The sequence below is a fragment of the Pelophylax lessonae genome, assembly GCF_965119305.1.
Source record: "Pelophylax lessonae genome assembly, chromosome: 11".
In the NCBI taxonomy this organism is placed as follows: Eukaryota; Metazoa; Chordata; class Amphibia; order Anura; family Ranidae; genus Pelophylax; species Pelophylax lessonae.
In genome coordinates, this window is record NC_138778.1 from 15,289,210 (window position 1) to 15,304,150 (window position 14,941).

The 14,941-nt window shown below is 49.5% G+C and overlaps 1 protein-coding gene across 1 annotated transcript in view; it reads right to left on the minus strand.

Annotated features, from left to right (window-relative positions):
• The window catches only part of AATK (apoptosis associated tyrosine kinase), a 161,892-nt gene extending 147,386 nt beyond the window's left edge, over nucleotides 1-14,506 (minus strand). The window contains exon 1 of the mRNA XM_082271824.1: nucleotides 14,403-14,506. Coding sequence (XP_082127950.1) covers nucleotides 14,403-14,481 — 79 coding nt within the window. The 5' untranslated portion in view covers nucleotides 14,482-14,506. The remainder of the gene's footprint in view (nucleotides 1-14,402) is intronic.
• Nucleotides 14,507-14,941: the final 435 nt, after the last annotated feature.

The window sequence follows — 14,941 nt, forward strand, 5'->3', positions numbered from 1 at the left end:
TTACATCTGCCGTTCTATAGAGGTGAATGGAGGGTCCACCTCAAAAAGAGGCAGGCGAACCAGATTGGACAATCGTGTGAAAGGGGCCTAAGGCTGCTTTCACCACGGATGCACTGCGGTTTACCTTCACCTCAATTGACCTCAATCTTCACTTCTTCCTCAGGATTCCTGCAGGCTGCTGCTGTCCCCCAGAGGGGTATGGCTAGTGGCTGCTGCTGGCTGTCCTCCACGGTTGGTAAATTGTGTAAAAAAGCTGTTTGATCCTGTCTTCTCTGATCCTCCCCTTCTTCCACTGTCCCAAATCCATCTCCTGATAGTACAGATCCTTGGGAGTCACTCTGCACATGCTCAGTTTGGTGTGTATTGCTAAAGAGTTTTTTTTTCTTGGGAGAGTGCATGTGATCAGCAGAGGGCCAATCAGCACTGTCCAGAGGGTCAGGGGTTCTGAAGCCTCATAGAACAGTCAGAGGAGAATGAAAACTCCTCCTACAAGCTTTAACCAGACACTGATAGAAGTCACAAGACTGCTATATACAGCTGATGAGAAAAGGTATTTAGCAGTTTCTGTTTACTAAAATAATTGCATTTCCATGTTCGGTGTACTGTGGGAGAGCAGATATAGTGAATGCAGGCTCCTGGGGAGATCAGATATAGTGAATGCAGGCTCCTGGGGAGATCAGATATAGTGATTGCCGGCTCCTGGAGAGACCAGATATAGTGAATGCAGAGTCCTGGGGAGACCAGATATAGTGAATGCAGGCTCCTGGGGAGAGCAGATATAGTGAATGCAGGCTCCTGGGGAGAGCAGATATAGTGAATGCAGAGTCCTGGGGAGACCAGATATAGTGAATGCAGGCTCCTGGGGAGAGCAGATATAGTGAATGCAGAGTCCTGGGGAGAGCAAATATAGTGAATGCAGGCTCCTGGGGAGAGCAGATATAGTGAATGCAGGCTCCTGGGGAGAGCAGATATAGTGAATGCAGAGTCCTGGGGAGACCAGATATAGTAAATGCAGGCTCGTGGGGAGAGCAGATATAGTGAATGCAGGCTCCTGGGGAGAGCAGATATAGTGAATGCAGAGTCCTGGGGAGACCAGATATAGTAAATGCAGGCTCCTGGGGAGACCAGATATAGTAAATGCAGGCTCCTGGGGAGAGCAGATATAGTGAATGCAGCCTCCTGGGGAGAGCAGATATAGTGAATGCAGCCTCCTGGGGAGAGCAGATATAGTGAATGCAGCCTCCTGGGGAGAGCAGATATAGTGAATGCAGGCTCCTGGGGAGAGCAGATATAGTGAATGCAGGCTCCTGGGGAGAGCAGATATAGTGAATGCAGGCTCCTGGGGAGAGCAGATATAGTGAATGCAGGCTCCTGGGGAGAGCAGATATAGTGAATGCAGGCTCCTGGGGAGAGCAGATATAGTGAATGCAGGCTCCTGGGGAGAGCAGATATAGTGAATGCAGGCTCCTGGGGAGAGCAGATATAGTGAATGCAGAGTCCTGGGGAGACCAGATATAGTAAATGCAGGCTCCTGGGGAGAGCAGATATAGTGAATGCAGGCTCCTGGGTTTTAGTAACACTTTAATTGAACAAGCTGAAGTTAGAAGCTGAGTTAAATGTGTGTTCATCCCTTAAGTATACTGAGTACTCGCCACATTTTGGGTCCCCGGCAATTACATAGTTACATAGTAGTTGAGGTTGAATAAAGACAGACTTCTGACTCCTCCCCAACTAGACAAAGAATGAAGCAATGTAATTCGGTTGATACATCCGATGATCAAACATCAAATTTCAAAGCTTTACAAAATCAAAACCAACTTCCATTTCTGAAACCTAAAAAATCCGACATGGAGCTTCAATCACCAGAAGGAATATCTGAGCGAGAGGCAGTTCACACCATAGAAACGCAGTCTGGATGTTTTTGACTCATTGATGCATGTGTGTTTTTGATGTGTTTTCAATGCACTTTTATTGTGTTTTTGATGCTTTCCAGTGCATTTTTTCCCTATTTTTTTCTTCACCTTGAGGCTGGGTTCACACTGATGCGAATTGGATGCGGGCTTCAGGAGAGTGTGACGGTCGCGGAGAGCATTGCACAAGGGTCCTGTGCATCTTTGGCTCCTTTTCAGGTCCAAATTTTGGCAAAAATTCAGGCCCGATCTGTCCCTGAAACAGAGAACAGGGCCACACCCCCGCTGTGAGCTGCATCCGCACACAGTGTGAACCCAACCTTAATGGGGGCATGTGCGGTCCGGTGCGTTTTTGGTGCATTTTACCGCATTCCAGTACAGTCCAGTGCAGAAAAATGCAGCACGTTCTACTTTCTTTTCTGGAACTGGAACTGACTGCACTGGTATGAATAATGTCACTGGAAACCATATAACCCGCTATCCATGCATTCCTGATGCAGAAAAAAACTGGCCCTGAAGCTCTCCTGGAGGGGGGGGGGGGGGGAATCCGCACTCTCCATATTATGAAACATTGTTACTTTAAAAAGTATACAAAATACAAGATCTAAAAAGATGAAATACCGGCCAATGAGGGCGCAGGCAAAAACATCCTGCTGATAACAAGGCCAGCCAATGGGATGCTCAGGTTCTCAGATCTACCCTGGGGGGTCAGTGCCTGGACAAGGTAATCTAGAGTCCAGCCACCGCGGCAAACTGCAACCCCCTCAAGATGTATGATCATTATGTGTCAGCAAACCTCCCCCCCCCCCCCCAAAAAAAAAAAAAACTGGGTACTAATCTGCATGTTTACCCCTAAGCATTAATCCCCCGACACAAATTCGCCCTCTGCTAAAATCCCCCCTCCCAGCACAAATCTTTTCCCCCCCACTGCCCCAACACAAATGCCTCTCCCCAAAAAAAGTCACCCCTCCCAGCACAAATCCTCAACTCCTCTCTGAGTACACATCCCCCCCCCCCCCAACTCCCTCCTCCGATCACAAATCCACCCCCTATGTTTCCCCTCCTAGCACAATTCTACTTCCTATTCACTATATCACCTCTTCTAGCACAAACCCCCCAAATCCCCCCTTCTATCACAAATCCACCCCCTAAATGTCCCCCTCCTAGCACAATTCTCCTCCCCCCTTCACCAGATCACCTCTTTTAGCAGCCCCCAAACCCCCCCCCCCCTGCTTTCACAAATCCATCCCCCTAACTTTCCCTCCCCTAGCATAATTCTCCTCCCCCTTCAACAGATCACCTCTTCTAGCACAAACCCCACAAATCCCCCCCTCCTAGCACAAATCCCTCCCCTAAATTTCCCCCTCCTAGCACAATTCTCCTCCCCCTTCAACAGATCACCTCTTCTAGCACAAACCCCACAAATCCCCCCTCCTAGCACAAATCCCTCCCCTAAATTTCCCCCTCCTAGCACAATTCTCCTCCCCCTTCAACTGATCACCTGTTCTAGAACAAACCCCACAAATCCTCCCCCTACTAGCACAAATCCTACTCCCCCTATCCCCCCAACACAATTCCCCCTAAATCACCTTTTCCAGCACATCTTGCCCCGAAACCCCCCAAAATTACCCCTCCCAAAACAAATCCACTCCCCCCTCAACAGTACTCAGAAAGGGGCACCCGCCTCATGCCCATCCCTCGTCCCAACCCTGCTGAGGGGTGATGAGAATATTCGCTCGTTATCACATTCTGGACCAAAAATGGGAACTTTGTGTCACTTTATCAGCACACAAAATCTTATTTTATTTGTTTGACAAAAAATTAAAAAAAACAAACAAACGAAGGATCTGTTCATCCAGCCGATATCCTGTGAGCGGACAACTTTCTGCCCTCTCTGCCTGGTTACAAGTGCCACATCTTGTATGGGGGGGGGGGGGGGGGGGGTCACATGGACAGGAAGTCTGGGAAAATCTCCCCAGTTTTGGTCACAGAAACAAAGAAGAAACTTCCAATGCATTAAAGGGTGTGTAAACTCAAACGATAAATGTATCCTTTTTGTTCCCTTTTGGCTCTATAAATAATACGCATGATTATTATTATTATTATTATTATTATATATAAATATTCAATTTAAATCTTTTTTTTGTTTGTAAAGTACAAAAAACAAACAAAAAAAAATAAAAAAAACACAACAACCACCACAATTCTTTTCATCCAGCCGCTATCCTGTGAGCTGACAACTTCCTGTCCTCTCTGCCTCTGGACTCTTTATCATTGCTCCATGCCATCTCTGGACTACAAACCACCTCCCCCTGTTATGGAGAAGAGAGGGAGAGGTTTTGTAGTCCTCTCATACTCCCTGTCGTAGGGTGACAACGCTGCTCATTACGGTTGTCACCCTACGACAGGAAGTGAGTTTGTGGCAGGGTCACCAGTTGAAAATAAAAAATAAAAAAATTGGAAAAAAAAAAAAAAAGGAATGCAGCTGCCACTTCTAAGGCTCAGGAAGATGCGATCCTGTCCACATTTGTTTTTAGGTATCAATGATATAAAAAGAAACAAAACCAACAAGAGCTGCAATATTCAGCCTACCTAGCAGTACTTTTTTTCTGCCACTAGAGGTCTTCAGTCTCATGTTTAGCCTAAGTCAACCCACTTCCCCTGAGCCCAGGTCATCCTGGATTCGCTGCAACCTGTGAATGGGCAGGGGGAGAAAAAAGTAGCACAGTGATGAGCTTATTTCCCTGTCACTCTGCTCTCTCCTACCGTGCCTTCAAAAAAATATTCATACTCCTCAAAATTGTCCACATTTTGTCCTGTTACAACCAAAAATGTAAATGTATTATATTGGGATTTTATGTGATAGACCGACACAAAGTGGCACAGAATTGTGAAGTGGAAGGAAAATGATTTTCAACATTTTTAAAAATAAATGTAAAAAATGTGACGTGCATTTGTATTCACCCCCCCCCCCCTCCCCTTTACTCTGTTACCCCTAACTAAAATCTAGTGGAACCAATTGCCTTCAGAAGTCAACTGATTAGTAAATACAGTCCACCTGTGTGTAATTTAATCCCAGTATAAATACAGCTGTTCTGTGAAGCCCTCAGAGGTTTGTTAGAGAACCTTAGTGAACAAACAGAATCATGAAGGCCAAGGAACACACCAGACAGGTCAGGGATAAAGTTGTGGAGAAATGTAAAGCAGGGTTAGGTTATAAAAAAAATATCCCAAGCTTTGACCATCTCACGGAGCGCTGTTCAATCCATCATCGGAAAATGTAAAGAGTATGGCACAACTGCAACCCTACCAAGACATGGCCGTCCACCTAAACTGACCGGCCGGGCAAGGAGAGCAATAAAGAGGTTGTAAACCCCCCTGTAATGTTTGTACCTATACTATAGGGAAGCCTATAATAAGGCTTCCCCATAGGTACTGTAAATATCTCTTACACTTGCACCATTTAGGAGATGACGTCATTGGCGCATGCACTCTGACGGAACGGCCCCCCGTGCGGTTTCTGCAGAGCCCTGTGCAGTGACCGGCGGCTCCCCCGCGCAATGCACCGGAGTGATTTCACGCGGCTCCGGCCAGTAGCACAGCCGGAGTCCACAGACCCGGAAGGAAGACGGGCGAAGTTGGATGCGGCCTCCAGCGGGGACAACAAGGGCTTTGTTTGGAGGCAAGTGTCACATAATGTGCTAGTAAGCGATGCAAACTAGCACATTATGCCTTTACTTTCCAGGTAAGAAAAAAAAAAACAACCTTCAGACTTTACTTCCTTTTTAATCAGAGAAGCAGCAAAGAGGTCCATGGTAACTCTGGAGGAGCTGCAGAGATCCACAGCTCAGGTGGGAGAATCTGTACAGGACAACTATTAGTCGTGAGCTCCACAAATCTGCCCTTTAAGGTAGGGTGACCAGACGTTCCCGGTATCCGGTAAAAGTCCCCGGTCCGAGGACACTGTCCCGGGACCAAGTCTATCTCCGGATTTTGTCCCCGGACTCAGAGCCGGATTAACGTAGACAGGGCATCCCTTGCTGGCTGAGAAACAGCCTGGTGGCTCCGATGCCAATGCCCCATGCTGGACGATCTCACTGCCACTCCTGCTGCTGTTCAGTGCTATGTAAAATGTAGTCCTGTGCCCAGCGCTCTGTGTATTATGTAGTCCTGTGTCCAGCGCTCTGTGTATTATGTAGTCCTGTGCCTAGAGCTCTGTGTATTATGCAGTCCTGTGTCCAGCTCTGTGTATTACGTAGTCCTGTGCCCAGCTCTGTGTATTACGTAGTCCTGTGCCCAGCGCTCTGTGTATTACGTAGTCCTGTGCCCAGCGCTCTGTGTATTACGTAGACCTGTGCCCAGCGATCTGTGTATTATGGTGTCCTGTTGTGCCCAGTGCTCTGTATATAATGCAGTCCTGCTCCCAGCGCTCTGTGTATTATGTAGTCCTGTTGTGCCCAGCACTCTGTATATAATGCAGTCCTGTTCCCAGTGCTCTGTGTATTATGTAGTCCTATGCCCAGCTCTCTGTATATTATGTAGTCCTGTGCCCAGCTCTCTGTGTATTACGTAGTCCTGTGCCCAGCGCTCTGTGTATTACGTAGTCCTGTACCCAGCGCTCTGTGTATTACGTAGACCTGTGCCCAGCGATCTGTGTATTATGGTGTCCTGTTGTGCCCAGTGCTCTGTATATAATGCAGTCCTGCTCCCAGCGCTCTGTGTATTATGTAGTCCTGTTGTGCCCAGCACTCTGTATATAATGCAGTCCTGTTCCCAGTGCTCTGTGTATTATGTAGTCCTATGCCCAGCTCTCTGTATATTATGTAGTCCTGTGCCCAGCTCTCTGTGTATTACGTAGTCCTGTGCCCAGCGCTCTGTGTATTACGTAGTCCTGTACCCAGCGCTCTGTGTATTACGTAGACCTGTGCCCAGCGATCTGTGTATTATGGTGTCCTGTTGTGCCCAGTGCTCTGTATATAATGCAGTCCTGCTCCCAGCGCTCTGTGTATTATGTAGTCCTGTTGTGCCCAGCACTCTGTATATAATGCAGTCCTGTGCCCAGCTCTCTGTGTATTACGTAGTCCTGTGCCCAGCTCTCTGTATATTATGTAGTCCTGTGCCCAGCTCTCTGTATATTATGTAGTCCTGTGCCCAGCGCTCTGTGCATTATGCAGACCTGTGCCCAGTGCTCTGTGCATTATGCAGTTCTATGCCCAGCTCTCTGTGTTTTATGTAGTTCTGTACCCAGTGCTCTGTGTATTATGTAGACCTATGCCCAGCATTCTGTGTATTATGCAGTTCTGTACCTAGTGCTCTGTGTATTATGTAGTCCTGTGCCCAACGCTCTGTGTATTATGTAGTCCTGTGCCCAGCGCTCTGTGAAGAATGCAGTCCTATTCCCAGCGCTTTGTGCATCATGTAGTCCTGTGCCCAGCGCTCCGTGTATTATGCAGTCCTGTGCCCAGTGCATTATGCAGTTCTATGCCCAGCTCTCTGTGTATTATGTAGTTCTGTACCCAGTGCTCTGTGTATTATGTAGTCCTGTGCCCAGCGCTCCGTGTATTATGCAGTCCTGTGCCATTTGCCAATTTAAAAAAAAATAATAATAATTTGTCCCCGGATTTCATTTTAAAAATCTGGTCACCTTACTTTATGGAAGAGTGGCAAGAAGAAAACCATAAGAGGTCCAGTTTTCAGTTTGTGGGAAGCCATGTGGGGGGACAAAGCAAACATGGAAGAAGGTTCTCTGGTCAGATGAGACCAAAATTGAACTTTTTGGCCTAAAAGCAAAACACTATGTGTGGCAGAAAACTAACACTGCGCATCACCCTGAACACACCATCCCTACTGTGAAACATGGTGGTGGCAGCATCATGTTGTGGGGATGCTTTTCTTCAGCAGGGACAGGGAAGCTGGTCAGAGTTGATGGGAAGATGAATGGAGCCAAATACAGGGCAATCTTAGAAGAAAACCTGTTAGTCTGCAAAAGACTTGAGACTGGGGCGGAGCCTCACCTTCCAGCAGGACAACGACCCGAAAAATACAGCCAGAGCTACAATGGAATGGTTTAGATCAAAGCATATTCATGTGTTAGAATGGCCCAGTCAATGTCCAGACCTAAATCACATTGAAAATCTGTGGCAAGACTTGAAAATTGCTGATCACAGAAGCTCTCCATCCAATCTGACAGAGCTTGAGAAATTTTGCAAAGAAGAATGGGCAAAAATGTCCTCTCTAGATGTGCAAAGCTGGTAGAGACATCCCCAAAAAGACTTGCAGCTGTAATTGCAAGGAAAGGCAGTTCTACAAAGTATTGACTCCGGGGGGTGAATACAAATGCAGCCACACTTTTCACAGATTTATTTGTAAAAAAACATTTATCATTTTCCTTCCACTTTGTGTCGGTCTATCAAATAAAATCCCAATAAAATACATTTACGTTTTTGGTTGTAACATAACAAAATGTGGAAAATTTCAAAGGGTGTGAATACTTTTTCAAGGCACTGTGTCAGCGTGCTTCTTGCGCAGTTGGCACCTTGTGATAAGTCTCCTTCAGTCTCGTGTTTAGCATAATTCAACCCACTTCCCCTGAGCCCAGGTCATCCTGGATTCGCCCCAACCTGTGAATGGGCAGGGGGAGAAAAAGCAGCACAGTGATGAGTTATCTCCTGGTCACTCTGCTCTCTCCTCCTATCAGCGTGCTTCTTGCACAACTGATTAGCTCCTAGTGATGCTTCTCCCTCTCCCAAACGGAGCTCTGCTGTACAGGAAGCCGATCCCAGGTCACATGCAGGGACTTGCACAGCTAGCATTTAGAAAATACATTTAACGACATATTCATGAATACAGAGCTGCATTTATTAGTGCCTTTTATATCTGGAGTTCAGTGTTGTAATGAGTACTGTATAGAAGAGTGAGACCCCCTGTCAGGTTTTTATTACTATCTGTGTCCCCGCTGGGGAGATTAAGCCTCACTTCCTGTCCTACCTTCATCACAGAAGGGCTAAATCGGTAATCATATGCAAGTTGCCGTAATATAAAAAAAAAAAAAAAAAGGTCCTAGTTGTGGCAGTTGGGAGATTTCTGGTTGCTACGGGTTACCGCGTTTGTATTATTGAATACATTTTCTCTCCCGCACATAAAAAAAACACACACGGATCGCTCTAGCTTCTGTCTGCCGTGTCCGGGATGAGGAAATGCCCCCCCTGACCCGCCGGCTTCCTCATTTACAGGATCCTATAAATAGGAGCAGACGCTTCCCGAGCGGATGTTTATCAAAACGCGCCGAGCCGCCACCAAGCCGTACGAGACGGCCTGAGGTGCCGAGCAAAGCCGGTGACCCCCAGCCAGCCGACCATTACAATAAACACCAACGAGGGCACTGCAAGGCCTTTAAAAAGTCACCCTGCGGCCCACAGCCACCTACGACATGCTGCGTAAAACCCCCTTGCGCCCTTCTCTGATTGGATGAGGCAACAAAACGGTTTCCATAGATTTCACTGATAAATGTGGTAAAGATCGATAAAAAAGGTACTGAGTGCCGAAACCAGCCAGAGTCCATAATTTACCAGTCTAGATTCAGTAGAATAAAGTCTGATGTGTTGCTATGGGTTACCACACTGCATACAGCCTGGGTTACCACACTGCATACAGCCTATCTAGTTGCTATGGGTTACTATCACACTACGTACAGCCTATCTGGTTGCTATGGGTTACCACATTATGTACAGCCTATGGGATTGCTATGGGTTACCACCAAACTACGTACAGCCCATGTGGTTGCTATGGGTTACCACACTTCATACAGCCTCTGTGATTGCTATGGGTTACCACACTACGTACAGCCTATGTGATTGCTATGGGTTACCACATTACGTACAGCCTATGTGGTTGCTATGGGTTACCACACTTCATACAGCCTCTGTGATTGCTATGGGTTACCACACTACGTACAGCCTATGTGATTGCTATGGGTTATCACATTACGTACAGCCTATCTGGTTGCTATGGGTTACCACATTATGTACAGCCTATGGGATTGCTATGGGTTACCACATTACGTACAGCCTATGTGGTTGCTATGGGTTACCACACTTCATACAGCCTCTGTGATTGCTATGGGTTACCACACTACGTACAGCCTATGTGATTGCTATGGGTTACCACATTACGTACAGCCTATGTGATTGCTATGGGTTATCACATTACGTACAGCCTATCTGGTTGCTATGGGTTACCACATTATGTACAGCCTATGGGATTGCTATGGGTTACCACCACACTACGTACAGCCTATGTGGTTGCTATGGGTTACCACACTTCATACAGCCTCTGTGATTGCTATGGGTTACCACACTACGTACAGCCTATGTCATTGCTATGGGTTACCACACTACGTACAGCCTATGTGGTTGCTATGGGTTACCACACTACATACAGCCTATGTGACTGCTATGGGTTACCACACTACGTACAGCCTTGGTGATTGCTATGGGTTACCACACTACGTACACCCTATGTGATTGCTATGGGTTACCACACTACGTACAGCCTATGTCATTGCTATGGGTTACCACACTATGTACAGCCTATGTGGTTGCTATGGGTTACCACACTACATACAGCCTATGTGACTGCTATGGGTTACCACACTACGTACAGCCTTGGTGATTGCTATGGGTTACCACACTACGTACACCCTATGTGATTGCTATGGGTTACCACACTACGTACAGCCTTGGTGGTTGCTATGGGTTACCACACTACGTACAGACTTGGTGGTTGCTATGGGCTACCACACTACGTACAGCCTTGGTGATTGCTATGGGTTACCACACTACACAGAGCCTATGATTGCTGCGAACAGCCTATGTGGTTGCTATTGGTTACCACATTACATACAGCCTATCTGGTTGCTATGGGTTACCACACTACATACAGCCTATGTCGTTGCTATGGGTTACCACATTACGTACAGCCTCTGTGATTGCTATTGGTTACCACACTACGTACAGCCTATCTGGTTGCTATGGGTCACTTCACATTACATAAATAAAACTAGTGAGGATCTGGTTGCTATGGAGAAGAGATCTCTCAGATAATGGAGGCCTGCTCTCCTGCAGGAATGAATTACACGCTGGTTGTACCTGAGCGACTTTCCTCCACGCAAATACTGTGTTCTCTGTGCAGCGCTACAGAATATGTCAGAGCTTTATGGGGGACATTAGAGTGTAAGCTCCTCAGGTGCAGGGACTGATGTGACTGACTCAGTGTTCTCTGTACAGCACTGTGGTATATGTCAGAGGTATATAAATGTATAATAAAAGTGTGTGACTGTGGGGGGACATTAGAGTGTAAGCTCCTGTGGTACAGAGACTGATGTGATTGGCTCAGTGTTCTCTGTACAGCTATATTACTATTATTATACATTTCTATAGCTCTGACCTATACCATGGTGCTGTACAGAGAACACTGAGCCAGTAACATCAGTCTCTGTACCGGAGGAGCTTGCACTCTAATGTCCCCTTCCCCTCCCCAGTCACACATTATTATTGTTATTATACATTTATATAGCTCTGACATAATGTGTGACTGTGGGGAGGGCATTCAAGTGCAAGCTCCTTCGGTACAGAGACTGATGTTACTGGCTTAGTTGTTCTCTGTACAGCACCATGGTATATGTCAGAGCTATAGAAATGTAGAATAACAACAATAGTGTGTGACTATGGGGCGACATTAGAGTGTAAGCTTCTCTGGTACAGAGACTGATGTGATGCCCTGATGCTGAGGAGGGGGGGGGGGGGGAGTGCAGAGTATAAATTGGGCCTTTGGCTTAGTAGCGCAAGGTAACGCACCTTGGCGCACAACACTTTCCTGATCGCTTCTGTACTGATTGATCCAATCCCCACTATTGGCACTCAAGGTTAGGAGGCCTCTAGGTGCTCATCGGTGGCAGATGACAGTCAAAAATGGCTGGGGGGGTGGCAATGTCCCTTTTTCTGACACAGGTGGACAATGTCATGTTTTGGGGGGGCGGTGGTGCCTGTCAATCTTTGGTGGGTTGGGGGACAGGTGCCCCCCTCCCCCCTATTTCTGGCACAGGTGGATAATGTCATGTTTTGGGGGGGACGGTGGTGCCAGTCAGTCTTTGGCAGGTGCAGCAGTGGTGGGGGCAGGTGCCCCCCCCCTATTTCTGGCACAGGTGGACAATGTCATGTCTTGGGGAGGCGGTGGTGCCTGTCAGTCTTTGGTGGGTTTAGCAGTGGTGGGGACAGGCCCCCCCCCCCTATTTCTGGCACAGGTGGACAATGTCATGTTTTTGGGGGGTGGTGGTGCCTGTCAGTCTTTGGTGGGTGCAGCAGTGGTGGGGGCAGGTGCCCCCCCCCCCATTTCTGGCACAGATGGACAATGTCATGTCTTGGGGGGTGGTGGTGGTGCCTGTCAGTCTTTGGTGGGTTCAGCAGTGGTGGGGACAGGTGCCCCCTTCCCCCCCCCCCCATTTCTGGCACAGGTGGACAATGTCATGTCTTGGGGGGCGGTGGTGCCTGTCAGTCTTTGGTGGGTGCAGCAGTGGTGGTGACAGGTGCCTCCCCCCCTTTTTCTGGCACAGGTGGACAATGTCATGTCTTGGGGGACGGTGGTGCCTGTCAGTCTTTGGTGGGTGCAGCAGTGGTGGGGGCAGGTGCCCCCCCCCTATTTCTGGCACAGGTGGACAATGTCATGTCTTGGGGAGGCGGTGGTGCCTGTCAGTCTTTGGTGGGTTTAGCAGTGGTGGGGACAGGCCCCCCCCCCCTATTTCTGGCACAGGTGGACAATGTCATGTTTTTGGGGGGTGGTGGTGCCTGTCAGTCTTTGGTGGGTGCAGCAGTGGTGGGGGCAGGTGCCCCCCCCCATTTCTGGCACAGATGGACAATGTCATGTCTTGGGGGGTGGTGGTGGTGCCTGTCAGTCTTTGGTGGGTTCAGCAGTGGTGGGGACAGGTGCCCCCCTCCCCCCTGTTTCTGGCACAGGTGGACAATGTCATGTTTTTGGGGGGTGGTGGTGCCTGTCAGTCTTTGGTGGGTGCAGCAGTGGTGGGGACAGGTGCCCCCCCCCCCCCATTTCTGGCACAGATGGACAATGTTATGTTTTGGGGGGGCAGTGGTGCCTGTCAGTCTTTGGTGGGTTCAGCAGTGGTGGGGACAGGTGCCCCCCTCCCCCCCTATTTCTGGCACAGGTGGACAGTGTCATGTCTTGGGGGGCAGTGCTGCCTGTCAGTCTTTGGTGGGTTTAGCAGTGGTGGGGACAGATGCCCCCCCCCCCATTTCTGGCACAGGTGGACAATGTCATGTCTTGGGGGGCGTTGGTCCCTGTCAGTCTTTGGTGGGTGCAGCAGTGGTGGTGACAGGTGCCTCCCCCCCTTTTTCTGGCACAGGTGGACAATGTCATGTCTTGGGGGACGGTGGTGCCTGTCAGTCTTTGGTGGGTGCAGCAGTGGTGGGGACAGGTGCCCCCCCATTTCTGGCACAGGTGGACAATGTCATGTTTTGGGGGGGGCCGCGGTGCCTGTCAGTCTTTGGTGGGTTCAGCAGTGGTGGGGACAGGTGCCCCCCCATTTCTGGCACAGGTGGACAATGTCATGTTTTGGGGGGGGCCGCGGTGCCTGTCAGTCTTTGGTGGGTTCAGCAGTGGTGGGGACAGGTGCCCCCCCATTTCTGGCACAGGTGGACAATGTCATGTTTTGGGGGGGGCCGCGGTGCCTGTCAGTCTTTGGTGGGTTCAGCAGTGGTGGGGACAGGTGCCCCCCTCCCCTATTTCTTGCACAGGTGGACAATGTCACAGGGATCACCGGGTGCAGGAATTGCTACCCAATTTTTGCACACATTCATCGACCAGAATCGCCCAAACGGAACATTATTGGGGGGGTCTGCGGTCCTCATCCTGCATCTAAGTTTGAATGAAGTGATGATGACGGAGGAAGAAGGGGGTACAGAGAGCGAGCGCCCACTGCGATGATGCAGAGATGCATGCAGGGAAAGGGGGGGGGAGGGGGTGCCATTACCTGGAATCTAGCAGCCGGGCCGTCCATTCATCCTACATTACCCCGCGAGACGCAGCAAAGCCGGCACCTCATTTTCCTGGTCTTGCGACCCTTTTAATCCACATGTAATTCCGCAGCGACTCTCCGGTGCTCCCCTGACGGACGCAAACAGCGGGGAGCAGAAGCACGCACTTTCCTGCAGGAGGGGGGGATGGAGGGGGGGGGTAATCAATGCATAGGACTATAAGCCACCAGGGGAAGGCAGTGGCGGGTACCCAGGGCTCACCATCCAGACCTCTGCTGACAATCCGCAGAAGGGAGGGATAATATGCAGGAGGAGGGGGAGGGGGGAGTCTGGCATAATGTCTACAGGAGTGAGCGAGGAGGAGAGAGAACGACGAGGGAGAGAGAGACACACACACAGCCCAATTCTGCTGCAACACAAAAACACCCAACGCTCTGCCGCAACTTACCCGAGTCCAAGTGGGAGCTGAAGGCGAAGGCGGATTGGCAATAGGAGGAAGCCAGGATCAAAGCGCACAGCCAACCCATTGCCAGGCATTTGCAGAGGATTGGGTGGGGGTGGGGGGGAATAGGCTGCGTTTAGGGGGGTTCAGGATCTGCGAGGTTCTCCTAGCGTGCGTTGAGCGGTTTTGCAGCGGTGGCGCCCATCTTCCAGCCGACGGTGACCGGGCAAACCTTGGGGGGTGCAAAGTCTCTTCCAGGGAGGGGGCACCGGGCTGGCCCCTGGTGTATAGGGTGGCAAAGCAAGCTGGGGGCCCCCGGGCAGCTGAGGAGCCGCGTTCAGCCTATGTGACTTGTATCCCCTTCTGTCTCCTCTCTGGGATTCTTCCACTCACACCTACCTAATTCCTGCCTAGCACAGCGCCCTCTGTCGGCCACCCAGAGGTACTGCGCAGCAGCACGACATCGAGCCGCTTTATATCGTCCGTACCGTGCCTGTGTCTTTACAACCGAGAGCCGGTTCACACATAATCGATGACAAGACATC